This window comes from Callorhinchus milii, unplaced genomic scaffold (genome assembly GCF_018977255.1).
Source record: "Callorhinchus milii isolate IMCB2004 unplaced genomic scaffold, IMCB_Cmil_1.0 Scaffold7, whole genome shotgun sequence".
In the NCBI taxonomy this organism is placed as follows: Eukaryota; Metazoa; Chordata; class Chondrichthyes; order Chimaeriformes; family Callorhinchidae; genus Callorhinchus; species Callorhinchus milii.
In genome coordinates, this window is record NW_024704748.1 from 8624458 (window position 1) to 8650175 (window position 25718).

At 41.6% G+C, this 25718-nt stretch overlaps 1 protein-coding gene across 1 annotated transcript; it reads left to right on the plus strand.

The window, feature by feature from the left end:
* Nucleotides 1-1213: 1213 nt before the first annotated feature.
* LOC121848028 (LIM domain-binding protein 3-like) lies at nucleotides 1214-25425 on the plus strand. The gene is made up of 11 exons (XM_042336827.1): nucleotides 1214-1350; nucleotides 3621-3839; nucleotides 6470-6580; nucleotides 9032-9160; nucleotides 12838-12909; nucleotides 15362-15513; nucleotides 17945-18293; nucleotides 19228-19408; nucleotides 20725-20845; nucleotides 22191-22306; nucleotides 23531-25425. The coding sequence occupies exons 1-11, from the start codon at nucleotides 1214-1216 to the stop codon at nucleotides 23618-23620; spliced, it is 1677 nt and encodes a 558-aa protein (XP_042192761.1). The 3' UTR covers nucleotides 23621-25425.
* The last annotated feature ends 293 nt before the right edge of the window (nucleotides 25426-25718 follow it).

Genomic DNA, 25718 nt, shown 5'->3' on the forward strand with positions numbered 1-25718 from the left:
TAGGAACTACGCATTTCTAGGATATTGCAATTAATACAAGGTAGTGAACAGTGAGGAGAAACCCATGGATAACTATTTGTATGATGGTAAATTAACATTTAAATAATTGTGTATTGAATTGGATACAAGTTCTGTAAGTGTTTATCTTAGAAACCAGTCAATCTGAAAAAAGTACTATGACAGTAATGAATATCCCATTGAAAATAATACCATTGATTACATAATCACTGTATGCCAGGACTCATAACATGCATTCGCTGACCTGACTCGCCAAGATCTGAGTTCTCTCTGAATGCTTGAGGGAAATCCTGGGAGATTTGGTGTCTGCAACTACAAATCTGATACCTTTTAAATTGCATTTCCATTGTTGGAATATTTTGTGTGTACTCGGTGGAATATTGGGAGTGAGAATTGCCTTTGTACTTATCAGTCCAGTGAGAAGGAAGGTCCATTGTTCCATGCTCCCTTGCTCATGCTGACCAGATTCCCTACAGCAAGTACTTGGCGTCCTGAGATTTGGTACAATTGCACCTCATACGTGTTCACCTGTTACAATGTGCCTGCAGTGAAGGTATGCATTTGCAGTTTAAAATCTACTCAATGGCAAGGAGTGTGCCAGCTCAAGGGACTAGATTCTCACCAGTAAGTTGATGTAGGTTGGTTTAAATGTTTTTAAGTGTTTTATATGGTGGCACATAATTGTTACATGAGTTATTCTTTCTTTCAGGGGTAACTAACTTGGGGGCATCGATGATTTTTTTCTGAGGGGTCAGCCAGTTGTCCGATTCTTGCAGAAACCCATCACCATGCTTAAGAGGTGATGGTGATTAGTTTCCGCATGTGTCAGACCTCCAGCTGACCCAAAAAAATTCATGGCATCCCATGATGGTGACTGTGCATATTGTATGCATTTCTTGGGAAGGAATGGGCTCGCTGACATGTTCTCATTCTGTTTCATTCCTACAATTCGCCTACAAAATACACAGTTGCTCCAATCTAGATTAAGTCCTGTGAAATGCTTTGAGATGTTTTGATGTTGTTATAAAGTACTATAATCAGATGTAATTTTTATTATTATCTTTACATGTTTCTCAGGACATGTTTCGGTAGGCAATGCATAAATTACATACGTAAAAGTGAGACGAATTAGTTAGCAAATGAGATGAGGAGAATTTTTTTCTTACACATTGTTAGGAATGCCCTGCTGGGAGCAATGGTTGAGGCAGAATCCAGCTTAGCTTTCGAAAGAGAACAAGATGAGAATCTAAAGAGGAGTAAACTGCAGGGGAATGAGGAAAAGGAACTCAAAGGATTGCTTTTTAAAAGAGCCAGCACAGGTTTGGTGTGGCTGTAAATTGCTATGGTTATACCAGCCCAAGCAATCTCTTCCTTTGCTGTGGAATAACAGAGTTGCCATGTATTACAATAGTATAAAGCTTGAGAAGGGATGGAGGCAGTAGAATGGGCAGGAGCCCATTTGGCGATTGTTCCTCTCCAGTCACAGTTGCTGAGCTGCTCTTCTTATTCCCAGTTTAGCTGTCGTTCTCTAAAATATGCCCTTTTGCCAGTCGTTTCATGCACAAATTATAGTCACTCCACTTTACAGTATATTCTGTGAAGCGCTTTGAGATGTCTCAAAGATGTGATAAGTCGCTATATCAAATGCAAGGATTATTATTATTATGTTCACACTGATCCAGCCCTCCAGCCTCTTTATACCTTATTTTTCCTCTGAACTTCTTGCCCTAACCCACTCCTATGCTCCATATTTTCTCCCTCTGACCATACCCCCTCCCCCTTTAACTCTTTGCCCCACCGCCACTGTGTGCCTGTCATCTGCTCCTGTCCCCTGACTCACCAGAATAGTGATTGCAGTTCTCAGTTGCTCGTTCCATACCACCATTCACTGTCAATCCTCCCACCACCATCCCTTTACATTACAGCTCACCCAAGCTTGGCACATTTGATTTCATCCTTGCAGAACAGCCACCCTACCATCTTGTCATCTAAACACTGGGAACCAAGTACTCACATTTTAAATCATGGTAAATAAAATAACAGTGGTAGGTCGGGGGGAGAGATAAAGGTCTTTATGTAAAAAGGCATCTGGGGAGAGAGAGAGGGTGTTTTTGCCTTCTTGGAAATACTGCGGCTAATTTAATTAGCTAAGTCTGGATTGTGTTATAAGGTAAGAAGATGCCAGCACAGCTGACTAACCTTCAGAGCCTCCATCACATTGTCTCAATAGTGAGAGTGAAATTGACGCCTTTCATGCTTTTTGTGCAACACAAAATGCAAATTTAAATTTATATTGGGCCTTTCACATCGGGAAAACATTCCAAGTCAGATGTCACCCGCTTTCCAGATTTTTCCAGTGAGCTATTTAAAATAAAACAACCTTCGCACCATCCCACCATTCCATGGACAGACCCCCCCCAACCCCCCCAAAAAAGTGGGGGTGGGGGGAAATTGTCATAAAATCTTAGATCAATGAAAGCTAAAATGCAGAGCAATTTTTTTTCCATTTTCATCAAACTGATTCACTGGGTCGGTCAGAAATACCAAGTAACAGATGGAAAGTATTAGAGTTTGGCTGCCAGCGAAATGCAGCACTTTACCTCCAGACTCAACCTTTCTCGGTTACAGGGAAGTGATTACTAAACCTGCAACGCAGTGGTTAGGGCAGTATTGTAAGAAACATGAAAGGAATTACAGCACAGAAGGAGTCCCCTCAGCTCCTCTTCCAGGCCATTCACCTTACCGTCTTCCCATCACAGCATTAAGCTTTTTGTTAAATACAGTAAACCCCATCTTACCAGCTAACTGGAATGCGACCCCAGGGTTGGAAAAGAAAAACTTTTTTTAAAAAGATCCAAAGCCAAAAATTTCCGCATTAACCTTTAACAACGTGTTTGATTTTATGTAAATGATTGCGACTAACTCTCAGTGCTGCACAGCACACTTTGCATTGTAGCTTTGTTGTGTAACTTTGTTCAACTTGCTAAAGTATTGACCCATTAATTGAGGTATCTGAAGCATCTGTGGACCAAAGCTGCTGTGGTACTGGGGAAGAATGTCCACCTGCAGGTTTGGTTTGTCCAACGACATTATTTCCTCTGTCATCACCAATCAAAAAAACAAGTAAGGTTGAGGACTCTTGTTCCACTTGGGTTAGGATTCCTGTAGTTGATATCCATCGCTTCATAGAATCATAGAATCTTTCGGCACAGAAGGAGGCCATTCAGCTGTGCTGGCTCTTTGAAAGAGCTATCCAATTAGTCCCACTCCCCTGCTCTTTCCCCATAGCCCTGCAATTTTTTTCTTTTCAAGTATATCTTTAATTCCCCTTTGAAAAGTCAATTGCGGTCCACAGTACCTTTCTTCCCTCTCTTCACTGTAGTTGTGAAGATACCCTTTCTTCAGGCCCTTTTCTTTGACCATTGGATTCTTAATGCCCACTCTCTATACAGTTGCTTTGGTTGCCGAAAATAATGGATGTTTAGAATTCTATTGCTGTGCCAGTATAGGTTCCAAGCTCGCTGGAAAATTTTATCAGACGCGACGAGTAAAACTCTTTAACAAATTGTTTTTTCCTCTTCTTTTTCTGTAATGTGGATTAGTACTCCTATTGAGCATGCTCAGTCAGCTTCGTCAGCATCCAGCCCTGCCAATGTCGCTATGCCTGTCGCTTCGGCCAGTCCGCCTGCTGCCGCCACTAACATGATGCCCACGCCGCTGCCTGCTGTCGTCAATCAAGAGCCTTCTGCCTCTCCGGTGGCTGCCTTTCCAGTGACAGCTGCTCCACTGTTTCCTGCTGCAATGTCTCCTGCCCCAATAAGGTATTGCATCTTCTGCAAGGAAGAGTCCTCATGTGCATTTGCAGATATTCAGGTTAGACAGTGCTTGCTTCAAAGAGATGTTAGCTCTTCGGAGGGAGACCTGAGAGGATCCATGCTGTTATCTCATTCTATGTATAGAGCTGCATGCATGAGAAATGTCTAACTGTGTACATTGGGCATGATGTATGTACTTTCATGTTCTCAATTTCAGGCCATTCTGAATTAGGAGAAAGAGCTCCATTAATTCTGCTTGGGTTTTTATGATGTTTTTGGAGTGGAATGTTGGTTGAACAACTTGAACAACGAACCATTTTTTTTGCCAAACAAGGTGTAAGGTGTGGCCAGCAACCTGTGTCTGAGTCCAAACATTCACACACCTCTGCAAAGGGTGGTGAGCTTACAATTTTCAGTGGGTGAGAACAGGATCTTGGTGATATGAGTTTGTGTAAGTTCCCACACTGCCAAATCACAAGTTTACCAATCCTCATCGAGTCACCTGTAATAAATCCTGATACAATGATCTTGGGCATAAATGCCTATAATTTCTAAGACATGGGTAACACACCTGTTTATTAAAAGCACTATGTTCCTTAATACTTAAGTTCTGTTCCTTTATGTTGTATGTTGTCACTTCACTTGTGGCATATCCGATCAATAATCAGTTTCAGTGATTTCAGGATCTGCCTGAAATTACTGCATTTATTTGCTGAATTATTTGAATTTGTCTTTTTTGTTATTTGTTTGAAGAGAAACCCTGTACCCCTGTACCCCTTTCTACCCCTGTAGAAATGAACACTTTCTTGTTTCACCGGTGTTAGCGAAAACTCTTTAAGTTTAGAGTTCTTAGGATTCAGATAGTGGAAACTGATGTGAAACCTTCTGTTATCTTGCTATTATCCCGTTCATTCTATCTAATCAAACACCATAATCCTTCACCCTCAATGCTTGCATAGTGGTACTGTCTCGCGCTATTCATTTAGGTTATACTCTTGCTTGCTTAAGTAGCCAGACTGGAAGTTTGGCATGCTTTTCATGGTAGACTGGTAGTTTTTACTGAACTAAGGTCCTGCCTTGAGTCATACTTTGGGAAATGTACTAATGTGCAGTTATGATATGGATAATGAAAATTCAAGATTTCAAAGAAAGCTTTGGAGATGTATCTAAATTTCTGCTGCTCAGTTATCCTTAACAGAGACCATATGATCAATCAATAGGAATGGTTCAATTTCCATTATGGTATCCCAACTAACAGCAATAGCCACATGCAAAATTAATAATCTGTAAGAAATATTGGGTGACGTAGACCAACAACAACAATTTGGATTTATATAGCGCCCTCCATGCCGGGCAGCGTCTCAGAGCGCTTTACAGTAATGGATCCCGGGACCACTAACATTTACACAATAGGGGATATATCACAGCACTCTTAGGGATCAGAGTTTCTGTGACTAATTTAGTCCTAGCCTGGAGAGTACCTAAACTTTCCCAATACTTGGCTGCGTAGGACTAACATAAGTTGACATTAATGATTGTTGTGGCTGCAGTGTTTGTGGGATCTCTCTACCTGTTGAACAGAACCAGTCGTTCAAGCAGATGTTCAGCCTTGTGTCAATCACGCCAACCCATAATACTAATACTATTAGTACTACTAATAATAATAATCTAAAAGCAGCTAAAAACTCCATATAGGACAGAGAGGTTCCACTAAACGTAATGGTTACCTGATTTCTTTAAATTAAAAATTCTACAATTTGAGATCACGATTCAAGCAACCGCTTGAATAGATTTTTGTTGACACCCCTGAAATGGAGAAATTACAGTAATTATTTCCACTAGGAGAGCCTACAGAATTCTTCATAGCTCATCAGTGTTAACTGTGACAGAATACACACAGTCACAGTGTATCAATACCTTTCCTGTGAAGTGCTTTGATGCATCACGACGACATAAGGCGCTATATCAAATGAGAGGTTGTTATTATATTGTTAGTCTTATTATTTAATGAACGACTGCAAGGGTGGACTCTCCAGTGCACCTCAATCTGCAAACCCCTAGTTAAACGCTCGTCTTTCAGTTTATCGTTGTTATTTAGATACTGCCTGTCAACAGCTTTGTCTTTTCCTGTCTTGTCTTCACAGCAGCTGCCTTGAAGCCTCTATAATGCGCTGCTTCTCCCTTCCATTTCACTGCCATGCCTCTTGCACGTCATTTAGGTTCTGTCAGACTGGCAGGAAAATCATAGAAAATAATCTCCAACAAACGAGAGAGCGCTGTGAATAGTTTCTGAAACTGCAGAATGCCATAATCTGACTGTATCAGGAATCAACATGGAAAGTGAATGCACTCTGGATACATCTGCGCTCTCCTAGCTGCTCTGGAACATGAGCTAGTGGCACTTATAAATGGGTTACAAATTGCAAAACGATGAAGGGGTGGGTGCCCAAAACCACGTGCATGGTGCAGGTTTTATAATGCCTCACAGCTCGTCAAAGCACTCTTTAACCCATGCCCATTATTCAGTGTTCGTTTCAGTAATAATCTGGTCTGGCAGATGTCTGCTGCTGTGTTCAGCTGTTTGTCACTGTGTGTTGATGCTTTACTTCTCTCTCTGTGCTCTGTGTCCTCTTCAGAGTGGCTACACCTTCCATTGCTCCGCCCATGCAGCCTGGAATGCTTGCTGGCTCCAGGACCACATCCCTGGCTGCTGCCACTGTCTCTGCTGCTATTTCTGCCCAAACTAGGTACATCCATCTCTCTCCATATTCTCTACATCTGTCTGTGTAGATCTAGTTTGCATCATGCTGCTGCAGAAAGGGGTTTATTCAGACACTAAACATAGAAAGTCCGGAGAAGAAACTGCTTTGGTGGGCTGCATACCACCTAAGTACGACTCCCTCCCACCCCCAGGAGAATGCAGGAGTTTCCTGGTTTGCAGCTATGCTTCGCCCATGCCCTGGAAAATTCCCAGAAATCTTACAAAGTCTAGGATCAATTTCACAAACTTTCCAAGTCTCCTTGGGTCCAGATGGGGAATAAACATGCCAATGGGCAATTGATCCAAAACATCCCAACTTCCCCTGCAGTTGATTCCTGTAAATGTATTATAAAACATGAGCTCCTTACCATTAGCGAGACAGCTTGGCTAGTCTGCGTTGTAAGTTACTGCACAGATCCTATTTTGCTGAGTGCTTGTTGGCACTCCTAAATATTTCACTGTTAAACTACATGTTAATTCTTTTTAACTGTACTGAAATGGCTTGATGCCTGAAACATTCTGAATTAATGACCTAAATTTGCACTGGAAAATGTTTGGCTCCATTGTGCTCTCCAACAAAATGGCACTAAGTTGGCAATGCTCACTCCGAGAGACCACGAGGATTTGCTGAGATTGGAAATTAAATATTCCACTAGTGCAGCGCGGATGAACATGGCATTGAGGAATGTTTAAATTAAAAGTGTTTCATCATGTACCTGATTTGGAAATGCTTGATGGGACAACATACCATTACTCTGTTTTAACGAAACAAAACCTGACCCAGTAGTGCTGAATGGGATCACGTGAAGGGAGTTTTACTCTGTAACTTTCAATCTAACTCGTGCTGTCCTGAGAATGCTGCATAGACAGTGTAAAAGGAACTTTCATTCTAACTAACCCATGCTTTAGGTAACCTGGGAGAGCTGGATGGCTATACTGTTTTGGTAAGAATTATATAAATAGTCTAACAGAAAGGGATGGTCCTTCAGTAACAGCCCAGTGTGACAGATGTCTGACTGATTAGTTTTCTCTTCATTAATGCAGGAAAGGTGAGTGCAACTGTCGTCCTTGTTTTCTTTCCCATCACTCCTCCCAAGTTGGTTAACATAAACCAAAGATTACACTTATTCACTGCTTCTCTCAGGCACATATTTATTCTCCTCTGAATTGCTCAATATCATAAAAAGAAGTTTAAATTGTCCTCGACTTGATTATGCTTGGTGAGCTACACCTTTCAACCAACATCAGTTGACCATAAGGTGCTCTTTTAACTGCTCAGTCCCTTATATGATGACTTTCACTTTAGGATTAATACCAATGTTATCGCGTGTTGCTTTTCTCTTCTATGTTTCACAGACGGAGGCCAGAGTAAAACAACACAACCAAGTCATCACATAAGGGTTGTCAGGAATGCTTGTAAATTATAAGGCTGACATTAACTAGACAGCAGTACATGTTTAAAAGCAATACTAGAGGAACAGTTGTTAGCCTGAGGAGAAAAAGCTACGCTTGCAAACATCGAAAGGGAACTATCTTGAGTGGAAGCGACTAAAGGAGATAATTGCTGTTTGGGCGTAATTTAAACCACTAATCCCATGATCACATTACACATTTAAAACGCTCCAAAGGAAGCGATGCTACTTTTTGTGCTAAAGGCCTTTAGTCTGGGTTTACAAAAGCGATTTTCTTTTCACCCTTTTTTTTTGGAGGTGAAAGTGAAACCTGCTTGGAAAAGTAAATAATACAACAACAACAACAACAACAAGATTCCATTTATAAAGCGCCTTTCACGTCAGGAGGACGTCGCAACCATTTCTAGGTTTTATTGCGAGTATTTCGACCACAAAATATACAGTCAATTCACTTTACAGTATATTCTGTGAAGCACTTTGAGACGTCTGAACGACGCTACATCAAATGTGAGGATTACTAATATTATTATAATATGCAAATGACTCCACTGAGCTGTCAGGCCAAGGACATAACAGTTTTTGGCTCACCCCACCACCAGAACAAAAGTGAGGGGAGATTTTTACGCTTGTCTTGTATCGAGCAGCTTTTGGTACTATTGTAACTGATTTTTCTGGTACAAAGTAATGTTTGCTTTTCATTGGTTGGTAAAAATTTAAAGAAAAAAAATTGTTCACTCAACCTACGACTGTTTGTGGAACACTGCTGTGCATAATTAGCTGCCATGTTTCGCCCACAAAACATAGTCGATTCACTTTACAGTATATTTTGTGATGAGCTTCGCGACGTCTCAGCGACGTGATAAGGCATTATATCAAATGCCAGGATTATTATTAGATTCATCCCTGAACCATTGTGGATTCTAGCTGTATAATCTGGATCCTCTCTTACTCGATGGGCAGGTGAGGTGTGAAAGAAATAATTTGATCGTTTTCACAATGTTTGTTTTTAATCCTTTGTGGGGTAGATCCGGTGTCAGCCTACCCAAACCAACGACTGCCTTGGAGGCGATTCGTATCACTCCCATCATCAACTCACCATCCTTACCCAAACGAACCAGGGCTAGTTCTGTTCCTCTGGGGAAATCAAACGTGAGGTACCGCAGTTCAATAGAAACTAACCCTGCCACACATACCCACATGTGCAGAACATATACGGATAAACCTGAACTTCTAAATCCACGGGCAACCCTAGAAATATATTACTATTTTAAAAAGACATGAGGTACATAGCATATAAATTGCACAGTGAAACCAAATATGTGTGAACTAAGGTGTTGCAGATATATTTCAAGTTTGTGCACTGAGGACATATTTGGTGGGAGGGATCCTATTTTTAATTAAACATACACAGCCAATCTCCCACTAAAGGGAGCATTACATGGTCAGGAGTCCTCTTTATCCAACCAGTAGGACATGCGGAAGAGCAACTTAGGTTGACCGCACCCTCATGGTTCTTTTTTGCCTACAAATACACAGTCACACCGTTTCACAGTAATTCCTGTGAAGTGCTTTGAGACATCTTCACAACTTGATAAGGCGCTATACCAAATACAAGTATTATTATTATTCTTTCCCTCCCTGTAGGCAGCCTCAGCTTCAGCATGATCTAGGCTTTGTCTGTATGAGCTCACTATGCAGGCAATAGCACAAGGGATTTGATAAACACACACACACACATATTCACACATATCCTCCACTCCTGGTCTAGGTCACTGACGTGTCAAAGTGCTGCCAACATGCTTGCATTCAACTTCCATTGAAATTTTCCTCAGAGGAGTTAACATGTCTACTTATTGAACAATACGAAGGGCTAAATCACACAGAGTCAATTAGCTTGATTAAAATGAAGACAGATACTTGGGAAGTGAGGGAATTCTGTCTCAATATACCATTCTGAGTTCTAATACATGATGCATGGAATTAACCCAAATTTGACCGCACAGTGACAAACCCTTTAGATCACAAAGAAGTCTTAATAAGCACAATGGCACATATAAATTAATCGGAATCCCGACTGGTGACACTGCAATACTGGAGATAGAATATAGGAAACCAATTATTTTCATGAGCACTGAACAGTAAAGGTCCATTTTACAACCAGATGGCTATTATAACTGTACAGTGCCATTGTCTGCTATGTTCTCTAGAAGTATGAGTTTCCAATCTTTCAAGGATGTGCTGTGAATGATACTGCAGAGCATAGCGTATACAAAATGTATGCTCCATGGAGCTGGGCACTCACGAACTTGGTGGTTGGCCACAGTTGCAACAAGTGACTTGCCTGAAGGCCACTTTCACAAACCCAAAGTAGACGAGTTTCATGCACTTGTTTTGGCAATACTATATTTGCCCTCTGCGCATAGTTAAAAGGAAAATAGAAACAAAAAGTATTGGCTACTCGTTCTCAGCAACAAGCGGCTACAAAAGCTTCCATACTACTTTTCAGTGCTCAAAAATATTTGTGCCCAACGAGCCCTGAATGATCCAGTCGCAGATACCTCGAAATATGACTGAAGAAGGGGACAGAATCACGACTAGGGAATATGGCAGTAGGATCTGCGGACCACATACTAAGTACCTTTGCTGCACAGTACTTTACAATGGCCTAATCTCCCTGTCACGGTGTTGAAAATTAATCCATATATCTGCAACACAGTTTACCTATAAATTGTTACACATTCTAAGATCCTTCGCTGCTAGATTTGTAGGGTTTTATTTGAAGATTTCAGTAATTCTTTATTTGGAGATATATTTCAGGGTGCTACTATTTTGCAAGTTTAGAAAGGTTTATATCTCCATCCTATCTCCATGTGGACAGTGTGACAGCAATTCCATAACTCCTTTGCCTAATTTTCACATGTAATCCCTAAACCATCAATTCAGTAATCTCTCCCACTCTGGGAAGGTTTTGTATTTTTCTGTGTTAGCAGTAACCGAGTTACCATAACATGCTCATAATCGAATTGCTTAATCCTCAGTGCCACTAATTGTCTTTCCAAATACTCTCTTTTTCACGGTAATCTGTGCCGAATCTAATTGTAGAATCTAATTATTAGACACCGTCCTTTTGTGTGCTTTTTACCAAAGTTTACCAAAGTGCCATCGTCACTTGCTTTTGCCAAATTTCTTGAAACAGCAACATTGGTTTGGGTTTTAAGCCAGTCCAAATGGATCAAGTAGATGAACCAGTTGGTCTGTCTCAGGTTTGGATGGTGCAGTGCACTAGAACATAATATCAATCCACGTTTCAAGCAGACGGAGTGAATGAGTGTCTCTTCTCCAATGAGTTTTGTGTCATTGTGACATAGAGTAAGGTTCTTTTGTTTCTTGTGCCTGAGTTCAAATTCATCCCTGGACAGAGATGTTAAAAATCTCTTCTCTAGGAATAGGAAATGAATGGTGTTACGTGAAAAGAACAGTGTTCTTTCACATTTGGAATATGGATTGAACTACAAACCAGATGATATGCTTACAGTCCACTCAGTTCCCAGTGGATGTGAGTCCACAAAGTATCCATTACATGCTGTAGTAATTCCAAAGCAAACACTTGAAAAAGTGAAAAAGGATAGAAAAAGTGAAATGTCAGACGTATATTGTGGCCCTGGTGGAGGTGTTTGCTGAAAAGGCATCAGCAAGACCTGAAATTCAACAGACTGATCGTTACCTGAGTCTAGAGTCTATTTGCTCACATTGATCATAGAGTAAAAGGAAGAAAATATTCCAGGTCCACTTCCTTTCTCCATTTTTAATTCAAGGTTTTATTTATTGCTGAGAACTAAAAGGGTAACCTGGACAGTTGTGCTCAAATTAAGCTACATAGTGATGTTGTGTGCTATCCCGTCTGTATAATAATACATGAGAAGTGCAAAGAATGTGTTCCTTGGTTTAAGACATTGTTTTCGAAAATGCTGAAATAACTGGAGTTGAATTGTTGAAAGTCCGTAATGTATCCGAGGTGCAGTAATCTAGTATCACCTCCTTTGAGAAGGTAGCATGTGTATGTATTCTTCTTATCATCCCGAGAAGGTAATAACACTGCTTCGTTGCTTTTCGTTGCAAGTATTTTGTCAGCTTTCTCTTCTAATCTCTTTTAATTCACAGTGTACTTCAGAACCCCCAAAACAGGCAGAACCTCCTGGTCTCGGACATCTACGTTCTTTTCTGGAGATCTAGAACTATGGAAAGCAGATTAAACCCTTTGGTCTCATCTTAGGCAGTAGTAAGGATGCTACACTGTGTTTGAATACCCTTGGTTAGGAAGGGGATTAAATAATAGTTCCCCTCCTGATTGTTACTGGGACAGTGATTGGAAGCCACAAATGTAGTGATAAAAGAATTGAATAGCTTCATGAAATGAAAAGGAAAAAATTGGCGGCGAGGGAGAGGAAATGTATATTCAGACTGAAGTGTAAAAAGTTATTACACAGCATCATTGAGAAGAATATTACTCGTTGACTTCAGTGCAGATTAACTGACCACTTGTTGAGTTCTGGCTAGTTATAACATTTAGGCAAATCTGAGAGAGCTGTTATAGTTCTGTATAAGATGGCATTTGCATTTAAAAGCCCTTGCCGGATTTTGTCTGTGAATGGGTGAGTAACTGCAGTGCTCTCTGAAGTTTGAATATATTGCATGAAAGAAAATGAGTGGAAGTTTAACACCACAAGGGAGAAACCAAGCATCATTGCTCTTCATGTATTGTGCTGGGAGGAGAGAGGGAGGGGGGGGTCTATTCTTTCTTTGTTGTTCAATGCATTTTGTCTCCTTTTAGCTACAACTGGCAGCAGAAGACTTCATCTTCTTTCAACTACCAGTCTCAGTCAGCATACACTGCCAATATTAGGTATCTGCTTGAGTTCTGTTACTGAATCACTAGAGATTCTTAACACAGACCACTAATGCTACAAATAGTGTGGCTCTGCTATATTAACCAGTCAATATGTAGTCACATCCTCATAAAAATGATTCACATTTGCCATCTAAAATCTCAGCTTAGGTCGTATGTTGCAAATTCCTCTTAGTTAGTAGATGGTGTTCCTGTTTGTTCAAGTGTTTCTCCCCCATCTCATCACTTCCTCTCCCCGATCTACCAACCTATTCCTATTCTCCTTTCATCACCATCCAGCTATTCTATCTTCTCCTTCCTCCCTCCAGTCTGTTCGGGTCTAAAAAGATTCAAAATCATTCCCAAACTAAACGATTGTAAAATATTCATGTATATCTTGTTGCCCTCTAACAAATCCTCAAAATAAGGTTGCGGTTTGTTCTGTCCGTGGATAGTGTGATTTGTTGGCTTAATTTTAACCTAATTGAGTTAATATTGATCGGAAACGCCTTTAAAAATAAAAAGCACCTAACCCTCTGGTAACACTAAATACTTTGATCCTCATCTCGTTTTTCGGAGCTGGAGCTTTACAGATTGCCAGCCAGATCATTGGCACTTCTAAAACACTGGAAAGAAAAGCTACACAGTCTTGATCATGCAGAAATGGCATCGCTGAGAAGAGATAACTCTCCATTCTCTGTGCTGAAATAGTCGTAATGGGGCTGATCTTACCTAATTGTAGGGATAGTAAAGGATGTGGAAATCTGAAGTCCGATGCAAATGTAGAAGGAAACAAAATCATAATATACATTGATTGGGCTCAAGTCTGAAAACCAATACAATGTTTTAAACACTAAGGAGATTTATTTGGGTCAGACAAGAGTGTCTGATGCCTGCAGAAACCCATCACCATTCTTAAGGGTATCCAAACCAAACTGAGAATTCCATGCTTCCCACCAACACTTGGAAATTCCAGAGATAAGGAACGTAAAGCTAAGGAGGAGGGTACAGTTCAATATGGAAAGCTCAGTGAAGTACATCAAACCCCAGCACCCACCATCCTTTGTTTTTTAAATGTTTTCATCTCTCAGAGTGTTTAGTTCACGCTGCTTGAGGAAATGCTCACATCCACAACTAATCAAATATTTTGGTTCCGATTTCCTTTTAAAAAAAACGGAATCACATCATTTCCTGCTGCTTATCTTTTTAAGGCTCCTCAGTGCATTTTTCTTTCTGAGTTTAATGAAGATTGAACTTTGAGCTGTGCACATCTCCATAATTAAACAATAAAGTTTTAAAATTGTTTTCAGAGTGGATCAACTCTCAGGTCCTTCAACAAGCAGGAGTAAATCATTCAGTTACTACCGGCACCAAATAGGGTCTCAACAGTGAGGGACTATAACCTTAACTTACACTTAGAAACGTCTGCCCTGATACCAGAATGATTGCAATTCTCACTCATTTACCACTGTTCCCCTACAAAATACACAGTCCCGACATTTTACTCTGAAGGACTTTGAGACATCCTCCTGACGTGAAAGTCGCCATATCAAACGCAAAGATTATTATTTGCACAAACAGTAACCTTGCAGTGAACTCCATTTGGATGCAGAGGAGAAGGTTTAATTGTCCAGCTATCCAAAAGCTTACTCACTGGCTAACACCGACAAATGCAGTCTAGGTTATCTCACCTTCACCTCTGAACGGAGGTAGGAAATCTAACACAAAGACAAAATTTAGAGAATTGACACATATATTTATACCATATCTCACAGTGATGAGGTGAATGATCAATTATTTCTTTAGATACCTGGGTGAGGGATAGCAATGGACAGGACACCAGAGAACCCCCAGTTCTTCTTTGAAATGGCATCTTGTATCTTCAATATCCACCAGTTAACGTAATTTCAAAAACAGCATCTCCAACAATGCACCAGCCTTATCAGTACTGTCAGCCTAGCTCAAATCCTAGTCTGCGTCTTGAAACCTCTGATCCAAAGCTAGGAATGATACTAGTTACGACTTAAAAGTAAGTACAAATGAGCTCCATCTGAAAGCTTCAGATTAGACCAGTGAGGAGAGAACACTGGACCCCACCTACCTCCAATGAAGCAATTGAAAGGCAAATATTGATCATGATTTATTTCTGCTGCTGTTACAACTTATTATATTTTGCTGCTTTTAGGAAGACTATTTGATGAATCAGTAATTCTACAAAAGCATTTCGATGTATTGATACAGTTGCTCGTGAGTTAAAACATCTGCCCACTTGTTGAACATCTGTGACATTCGTGTCTTTGTTGATTCAAGGACTGTGAAATCAGACGCCACAGAAGTCAGCACTATTCCTCGCAGATGTGCATACTTTCCAAACCACATGGATTTCACAAACTTGCCTGTAGCATTCCATTTCAAGGCTAATCACTTAATCCCATTTATTTACAAACTTGCTCTCTGTTAATTTTCCCAGTGAAGGCTTTGCCAGCAGTGGCGCCATCGTGACAAGCCCACCGAAGCTTCCGCCTTCAGTGCCTTACCCAGGCCCGGCTGCTGCTCCTTCTCCTACACCAAAGGTTGTCAGCACAGCAAGCATCAGGCCTGCAACCTACCAGCCAATCGCAGGTAATGAGAGCATTAACAACAATAATAATAATAATCTTGCATTTGATATAGTGTCTTATCACAACTTCAAAACGTCTCAAAGCGCTTCACAGAATATACTGTAAAATGGAGTGACTTTGCATTTTGTTGGTGAAACATTAAAACAGTCCTTGTCCTGAATGAGGGAGGGGATTAGCTGGGGGATCCATATAAAGGCTGAGGGGTTCTCAATGGGGTGTTGTAGCACATTGTTTAAGTTGGTACTGAATCTCTCTTTTAAACTGTATCATTGCATCCCTAACTGTTTGGGTAATTAGGTTGCCAAAGCCAGTTTAGAGAACTTGTTTAAAGAGGATGTTCCAAAGCACAGGCTGCAGAACTCTGAATGATTATGGATCTTGTGGAGCTGGATGCAATCCTCCTGGGAGAGAGTGTGCATTCCACTCCAATAAATATCTTCGGAATTTCCATGTGTAGGCGGGATGCATGGAATTCTCAGTTTGGTTTGGATACTCAGGCATGGTGAAGGGTTTCCGCATGTGTCAGACACCTGCTGACCAAAAAAAAAAAGAGCTGGAGAAGCTGGCAAGCAGAGAATTGGAAGAATCAAGTCTGGAGGAGGGTTTTGAGTGCCTTGGGGGTGAGGTAGCAGCAGGGGCTGGGCAATTTTGCAGGTGAAAGAAAGCGAACTCGGTCAGAGCGAGCCCGGATGAAAATTCTGAAGGGGAGTTGAAGGTGAAACAAAATGTCAATGTTCTGCGCAGGCTCCGTGAGTAGGAGTGAATTAGTGACCCCGCGAGGCCAATGCAGTCGGTGCCGGAGGTGGGGAAAGAGCTTCAGTTTGTCAATGTAGAATTTGAGAGTGAAATGTATGACCAGGGCTTGATATCCTTGTGCCTAAACTGCCTGAACCATGGATGCAATGTGCTTTATGCCTGCGCTTCACAATTTGGCCAGAGGGTGGCATCCAAGAGCCATGTCTTTCAACCACACTGCCCCATTGTCCGCTGCACCACAGCCCCAACCCTGAGCCGCTCACTCACTGCAGAGTCTGAGTGGTAACAGTCGCCTGATTATCTTTGCGGGATTGAGTGATGTTAAAATCCTGACAAATCAGTAAGTTGTTGTGTTTTTTTTTAACCCAGTGAATAGCTTAAGACGTACAAGGCTAAATACTCTGTTCAGGGTCGCATCTTGGCAATGCAAGACTGTGATGAGAAACAACAACAGCAACAACTTGCATTTGTATAGCGTCCCTCGCGCAGGGTAGGCTCCCAAAGCACTTTACAGTGGCGGAGCAGGACTCCAAGCTGGGAAGTGGGTGGGGGGGGGGGGGGGTGATTCCCATTGATGGCCAACATCACCAAAGGCCATACACGTAATGTTTGATGGAATTTTTACCCCACAGACGGGAAGATACCAGTGACAATGACAATCTGTGCTGAGTTGACTAATCCCACTGAGGCTGCAGTAGGGATTGGAGACCTAAGCTCCGCTGCCAATACTGGCCTAGCTAGGCTCAAGCATGAATAAAAGGCACCTGGCAAATATTTTGGAGTTGGTGTAAATGGAGGGAGGGACTGTGATTTGTTTTTGCTGCTTATTCCACGATACCTTTTTAAATCCAGGACATGTTCTGGATGAGACATTAAACCAAGGTCCTGTCTGCCCTGTTCAGGTGGATGTTAAAGATCACATGGGGCTATTCAAAAAGAGCAGGGAGTTTCTCATGGTGTCCTGGCCAACAATTTCCTAGATAAAATTAGTCATTCGTTTTATGGCTGTTTGTGGGACATTGCTGTGCTTAAATTGGCTGCCGCATTGGCATATAAAATACACAGCCATTAGCATACTTTACAGCCATGAATATAGTGTGAAGTACTTTGAGAAGACCTCCCGACGTGAAAGGCACTATATCAAATGCAAGAAATTATTATCTAACTCTCCCCCCACCCCTCAGCTCCCACTCGCAGCACAGGTGCCCAGCCAGTGCTGTTCAGTGCTTTGGAACATCCTCCTGACGTGAAAGCTGCAGCCTTCATTCGGGCATTCAGCCTTTTTGCCCCAACCCTTTGGTACTCCATCCGACAGTCCCTTCACCTCACCCACTCCTTTGCCACCTTCAAGGCATGTCTCGAGAGCTTCCTCTTCGACCGCGCCTTCGGTCACCCTCCTACCCCCAGCCCCCCTGCCCTCCACCCCCTCCTGATCCCACCCCTCAGTTCGAGTACACATTCTTGACCTTCCAGCGCTTTAGGACATCCACCCTATGTGAAAAGTGCTACTCAAATACAATTTGTTATTGCTATATACATGTAAATTTGTATTGTATTATTAGTTGGAAGCCTGATCTTACGTCCTCTTTGTTTATGGAATAATCTTTCACCATGTTGGTAAGAGATAACACCCTAAGTTCATTGTTGCTCTGTTATTTTCCTTTCATTTTCTTCAGAGCCTATGCATAGCAGCACTGTGACTTTCAGTGTTCCTCAGCCAGCTCCAGCAATGCAGGCTGCTGCCCCCGCTTCCTCTAATCGACCACCATGGATAACCGATGACAGTTTCGCACAGAAATTCCAGCCTGGCAAAAGCACGACAGCCCTCACCAAACACGTTCAACCTCTACCACATTCAGCACCGCCAAAGGCACCAATCGTGCCCCAGATACCTGCCCCAGGTCCTCCTCATGCTCCTATGCCAGGGCAGAGTCCTGGAGGTGTTCGCAATATTATTCAAAGAGCAGAGAGATTCCCTGCCAGCAGCAGGACTGCTCTTTGTGGACAGTGTAACGGTATCATCAGGTAAGGACCCTTTATCTATCATACCATCACTCAGCTTTGTGTGATGGAAAAAACAACTGAAGTGCTTTTATTGCACATGCATATCTTGCTACACACCCTCCCGACCTGCTGAAGATAAGCTGAACAAAGGCAAGCTGCCAAGCTTGTGGTCAGTGTATTTTTTGGGGGTCTTGACACATGCAGAAACCCATCACTATGCTTAAGAGTATCCAAACTAAACTAAGAATTCCGTGCTTCCCATCTACACATGGAAATTCCAGAGATAGATTGTAGGAATGAAATGAGCGCTCTCTCCCTGGCCAATGTAGTTCTGTGATCAAACAGTCAAAAAGACCATTGTGGCAAATCCGATGTGATGAATTTTTCTCCACTAGAAAATTGGAATTGGGTCAACTCTGAGTCGGACCCATCCAGCAGTCCAATGGCCACTACCTGCACTTGTCCGTTCTGTCAACCTGACTCAGTTGGTAGTACTCTCATCTCTGAATCAGAAAGTTGTGGGTTCAAATCCCACATCAGGACTTGCAACTCACAGTCCAGGTTGCCACTCCAATGGGATGTTGGGGGAGGCACTGCATTGTTGCACGTACCATCCTTCAGATGAGGTGTTAAAACCAAGGACCCATCTGTCTGTTAGGTGAACGTTAAAGATCCCATGACATTATTCAAAAAGAGAAGAGAATTACTCCCAGTGTCTTGGCCAAACATCGTCTAATCAAATTTGGTCATTCAGTTCGTGATCATTCGTGAAGCATAGCGATATGCAAATTGTCTGTGCTTACAAATACACCATCATTATACTTCAAGGTAAAAAAAATCCTGTAAAGTGCCTTGAGACACCTTGACAGTGTGATAAGATGCTGAATGGGCAATGGATAATGTTGAGCATTTTTGACACATATTGACTTTATACTCTTTTTGACTCTGTCTCCAGAGGTCCTTTCCTTGTGGCCTTGGGCCGCTCCTGGCATCCAGAGGAGTTTAATTGTGCTTACTGCAAAACTTCACTGGCTGATACTGGATTTGCAGAAGAGCAAAACAGCATTTACTGTGAAGGATGCTACGCACAGTTCTTTGCTCCAAATTGTGCCAAGTGTAGTGCAAAGATTATGGGGGTAAGTGAAAGTAGGGAGGACAAGGACAACCATTTCAAGACCATTCAGGTAGAAGGAAAGGAAGTGTCTCAATGAGAGAGGGCATAATCAGACAATGCTGATCCATGGTTGTTGAAGGAAAGTGGGTATGGCAGTGGTTGCCTATGGTGAAATAGTTTGCCAGCTCACACTGGAAGAATGGCCACTTGGGGTAGGTCTATAGAATGGTGCTCTGGCATGAGTGGCATCTTCAGATGAGGAGGGAGGTAATTTCAATGCCTATTGACATAGGAGACCGTAAATATGTGTTGAATACAGGGGGTGACTTGTGTGTTCACAGGAAACAACAGAGGGAAAGGTTTGTAAATCACTAGTTATCATTGATTGAAAGTTGTCAGTGAATGTCTATAAACACTTGCTCTCCGGCAGGCACTCGGTAATAACAGGAATGGGAAGCTTATTTCTGTCCACCCTAGTTGAGATTGCTTAAGCCTATTATGGCATTACACTTAAGTATTAAGGATACTTGACAGTATCCTAGTTGAGATCATCTAACTCGGCATAGATCAAGGACAAAATCTTGCTCTGTCTTGGGTAGTGTGTTTACCAACTAATCCAATGGATCAATGACCTTACATTTATATAAAATTAAAATTCTATGGGAAGTGTGTTAGTTGCCATCTATCTGCCTTATATTTGTCACCATGTGACATATTAGCATCTCTATCTTTGTATATTAGAAGTACTCCCCCTCAAAATCATACATAAATTATATGAACTGCAGAAAAAACAGAACATAATGTGCAAAACAATGCCTCGCATCCAAGCACTCCCTATTTATCATCAATCCTCGAGCTCACTTGTTGTTCATTCTAAGAGCCTTACCCTATTATTAAGGTGTTGCATGTAGTTTATCAAATGCCCTCTGAAAACCCAAGTAAATTATATCCACCATATAGTCCTTGTCCACGAGTTTAGTTACCTCCTCTAAGAATTCCATTAGATTTGTGAAGCATAGCTTGTGGCTTTCTAATTCCACGCTGACTACTTTATGGCTCCCGCACTGACTGCTTTTGTTTCACCTCCTTTGTCAATCCTAGTGGAGTCTCTACTGTCAAATTTCCTTTCAGCTTCAGCCTTTCTGTGCACCTCGTTTTTCTGTTAAAAAGTTATCATAAATCAGAGCACCTCTGCAATGGTCAGACATGTAAACATTGCTGGGGTAAGGGGTGGGGAGGGAGAAAGAGATTAATTTGGGCTTTTGTTCTCTTCAGAGGAACAGAGAAACCACTAGTAAAACCTATGCAATTTCTTTTTCCCCTGTGTTGTGACTGCAGGAAGTGATGCATGCACTCCGAACCACATGGCACACCACGTGCTTTGTCTGCGCTGCCTGTGGGAAACCCTTCGGGAACAGCCTCTTCCACATGGAGGATGGAGAGCCTTACTGTGAAAAAGGTACAGTGGCTTACAATGTCATATAATCCCTACGTATGATTTAGCGCCTTATCACTTGCTGAGACACCTCAAAGAGCTTCACAGGCTATATTGTAAAGTTAATTCACTGTATATTTCTGGGCGAAACGCAGCAACAATTGCGCAGAGCCTTATCCCACAAACAATCGTGGATTGAGTGACCAAATTATTATTGTTGTTATTTTTTTAAGGGATTATTACCCCGCAGAAAAGCGATCCGCCAATTGACTAACAATCGGGTTCTTACTTACTGCTCGGTAAACAGAGGTGTGCGGAGTAAGGAAACTTGCCCAACGTTTCGCCCTGCCGGGAATCGAACCCAGGTCCGCTCGCTTGCGAGGCGAGTGCGCAAACCACTAAGCTACGGAGTGTCAGAACTGAGAAGGAAAAGAGTTCTTTGACTCAGTCCAAGGAATATAGAATATTTCCATTTGTTCTAGTGTAACTTAGTCCCTCGCATATGGACCTGCAAATACGCCACAACGACGGTGTCACATTGCCATAAGTGCTCTGAGACACTGCCCTGCGTGAGCGGTGCTATATAAATGCAAGTTTTTGTTGTTATATTGCATCAATCCTTTATATATCCTCAAGATGCTACTGTGTATTTTGTGGCAGCTGTGCCTTCCGAGCCATTACACTCTGAAACTACGGAACTCTCTGCCTCAATCTCTCTGCCTTGCCTGTCTTCAGATCACACTTGAAGACCTTCCTCTTCAACCGTGAAAGGCACTAAATGAATACTAATTATTGCTACAATGGAACTGATTTGATTTGATGGGTTTTGTTGAATTTAAAGTTTCACAACATAACCACCGGGCCTCCAAAGCTTGCAAAAACTGTTCCACAAAGTAACAGCACTGGGATCCTGTGTCCCTATTGTGCATTCACAAACTCAGCCGCCTGTTGCTGAACAGAGCCAGGTGCTTCCCTCCAGTGAGTGAAAGAGAAATTCACCACAAAAATTGCCCTTGATCTAGATACTTTTAACATCTAATTCAGGAGGTGTGCAAAGTGAAAGCATTCACCCATAAAACACACAATCACTGCACTTTACAGTATATCCTGGGAAGCGCTTTGGGATGTTCTCCAGACATGAAAGGCACTATACCAAACAAAAGGATTATTATTACCTGAATGCATTTGCAATTGGAATATGGTGCTTGCTAAAACAAGGGCATATGGAGAAAGTTTATCCTTTGGTCAATTAAATTTATTGCACAGGGTACACTCTGTTCCTTCTTGGTTTTCTTTGTTGTCTTGCTGCTCTCTGAATATTTAACAATATGAAATTCTTATTTTTTTTCCCTTCCCCCTTGGTTTTCAGATTACATTGCCCTCTTCAGCACTAAATGTCATGGCTGTGACTTCCCTGTGGAGGCTGGAGACAAGTTTATTGAAGCTTTGGGTTACACCTGGCATGACACCTGCTTTGTTTGTGCTGTACGTATGACACAACATAGTTTTTGCACAGATTTGGAAATATCTTATCAGCGTGCACCTTTTCAGTATGCAACTGGCAGTTTTGACCAAAAATAAGGCAATAATGTAATGCTCCAGAGTCTTTTTGTTTTTCTGGACAACAGACTGAGCAGATCACATTAAACTTTTTATAACCGAACAAACGTCCCATTATGGTGAAAGCTGAAATGGAAACTTCAGATGAAAAATTCCTCCTGTCGCTAAGTATTAGTAGCACCAATGATGCACGTTGGGCTAACAGTCTGCGTATCTGGTTACCTGTAAAGACCCCCAGATCCTTAAGAACAAATATCAGATTAAAATCCTTTTGAAGCAAGCTGAATAGCCGCAGACTTGCCCACCAGAATGTCAGTAGATTGAATGTTAGGGCTGCCTAAAAAAAGTGATTGCCTCAGCTCAGTGAGCATCATCAGTTTTCAGTTTCATCGATAGTTAGAGGTCTGCACAGATAGAAAAAAAAGTCAGTTTCTGGAAGAGGACAAATAAGCCTTATGTCAGTTAGGTAAAAAGTTCAACCTAAGATGCAAGTGAGAGTTGTTTAGTTAATGGGACTGACAAGAAGTGACCATACAGCTATAGAAGCCCATTATAACAGGCTTTATGTTGGTGGAACCTGACATTTGCTTACCAAAAAAAACACAATTGCACACAAAAACCCAGACAGCTTGTAATGTGATTAAAAACTGTCCAGCATCTGGACCCATGTGGGACTTCGTCACCGCAGTGACGGATCAAGGCTACGTTTCGTGCGATTCAATGCAGCCGGTAAGTGCAGGAGTAATGGAGGATAGGGTACGGTATTACAAATTAGAAGATGATAAATACGATTAGCGCAAAGAAATCTAAGTAATTTTGATAGGAAAGTGAATGGGATTCAGGTGAATGAACTACTTAGGCAACTATTAGATTTGTGTGCAAGTTTATTGCACTGCATTGCAATGGCACATTGTGCTGCAGTTAACAATAGAGCAAACCGCAGCACAGGGATGGGTAGCTTTGTGTTGTGATCATGGTGTAAATGTCCTCAGACAGCTAGAATGCTTTGCAGTAAAAGCTGGTACCAGTTTGTTTTTTTGCCTATCTGAATAAAAGATAAGAGTATCCCAAACAGCAGCCTTTACATTTGGCCCGTGAAAGCTCTCGGTTATATATTTGGCCTTTAAAGTTATTACTTTGTACTTTCAGGTGTGCCATGTGAACCTGGAAGGTCAGCCATTTTATTCCAAAAAGGACAAGCCACTGTGCAAGAAGCATGCTCATGCTATTAATGTTTAAACCTTGGGACCAGCAAAACAGAGGAAGGAACCTGGAGGAGACAAGTTTGATGGAACAAGGTGCATTTGGGGGAGAAGCAGTGTCTCCTCCAACGAAAACTATACGCAAATGCCTTTTAATCATTTTATTTCTTGTGCTTTTTTTTGCTTTAATTAAGTTGCAAATGTAATTCAGATTGCCAAAATTTGCGAAAATCAAGTAGAATTCAGTGGGTCTGCTTTATTCCTTTGCTGACATGATGCAGGAGTGCATGACTTTGGTGTGGTGGAATGCAATCTGTCCACAGCAGGAAGATGTCTGCATCCTCTCAAGCTTTTTGAACTTATTCGTTACAATCAAAACAATCCAGTGGTTTAGAACTGTAACATTCTGTTTAACTTTGACAGAATGGTCAGTGAGTGAGCACCTGCACCCCCGCGTACTGAATACAAATGTTACTTAGAATTAGGTCTCTAATTGAACAAGACAGGTCCTGCATTGAGAAGCCAACATTCTCAACTTAATTGCAATTGCTGCGTTAGACTTACTGTAGGCGACTTTAAATACATAGAAATCTACGTCTTAGACTTTCTAGAATCTGTATGGTTAATGGATTTAAGTTCTAGTCTTTCCATATGGAATCTGCGGTTCAGCTACTTGTGCGTCTCTCACTCAGATTCATTAAGAATAAGAAAGCAAAACTGACGGCTAAAAATATAGTAGCTTTGCCGTTACTATTGTGTTTTAGATGTTTGTGAAGTAGCACAAATATAAATGTGGGTATGTGTGATATTGGCAGCTTGCCACTGATGTTCCCGCATTCAGATAGCCTTGAGGTGGAGGTAGAGGTAGTGATTATGACACTCCAGGAAAATTATCAGGCTTGGTATTGTGTTATAAGTAAGCTCCACAGTTGAAAAGCCCACTGATACTGTCTGTCTCGGCTCGTGTCTGAAGGATGGGCAATATACTCAAACTATGACTTTAAAAATTGTACTATACACTAGAAAAGGATACGATTTGCAAAATTAAATAATAGGTTTGTGTTTCAAGTCGGAATTTTAGCTAAAGTGTTTACTTTGGCCTAGCAAGTTCAGAGATTCCAATTTGATGTAGAGTGTAGTGTGCAAGAGTCGCCTTCAGTTCTAAATGGACGAACATAATCAAAGGTGGTTAACCCCCAGATAGTTAAGTTGATCAGTTTATTAACTTCTCATCTTCATCCTAAATTCAGTTTCTAGTATCCTTAAACCTTTAAAAAAAAGGAAGAATTTATTGTTCTTTCTTTACTGTCCGAGGTGTCACAGCAAATAAAGGGCGACCCTGTTATAACACAGCACTTTGGGGCCTTGTCGTTGGACACTGCATTATAACTGGTTCACGACAAAAATAGCCGACAGTCCCACTTGTGGGTGGTCAGATCACCATTGATATCACATCCAGCTTCTGGCGTGGGTTGGTCAACTGGGCATGTGCGGTCAGCTGGATTTCAGCATTGTGAAACCTTGTGAAAGTGCTTGCGATTGACCAATTTCCTTTCACCGGGCACACAGGAAGCTGGCCAGTCCATGCTGGAAATGCGCTCCACATTTGGTAACCGCGGACACCCATGTTCCAAGTGAATTCGCGCTCTTGCATTTCCCCTTAAAATGGAGTCGTACTGTACCTAATTGCCATTACAGCACAGAAGGAGACCATTCGGCCCATCGTGCCCATACCGGCTCTTTGGAAGAGCTACCCAATCAGTCACACTCCCCGGCTCTTTCCTCGTACCCCTGTAAAATTTTCCTTTTTAAGTATCTATCTAATTCCTTTTTGAAAGTTATTACTGAATTTGTTTCCACCACCCATTCAGGCAGTGCATTCCAGACCGCAACAACTCTCCTTTTTTTTCTGTGGTAAATCAGTAGATTTATTTACCCGAATGAGAGAGATAAATCTAATAAATTGAGTTTATTACAAAATTTGCCAGGCATAGAATCTCTGTATTTGACTGATTTTTTTTTTGTGAGCTTATTCGACAGTGAGAGTTTCAGATTAATCCTAAAATTACTGAGCCTGATTTCTAGTACTTCTATACAATTTGGCCATTTAAGTGGTTCAAAACACACCAGCTCAG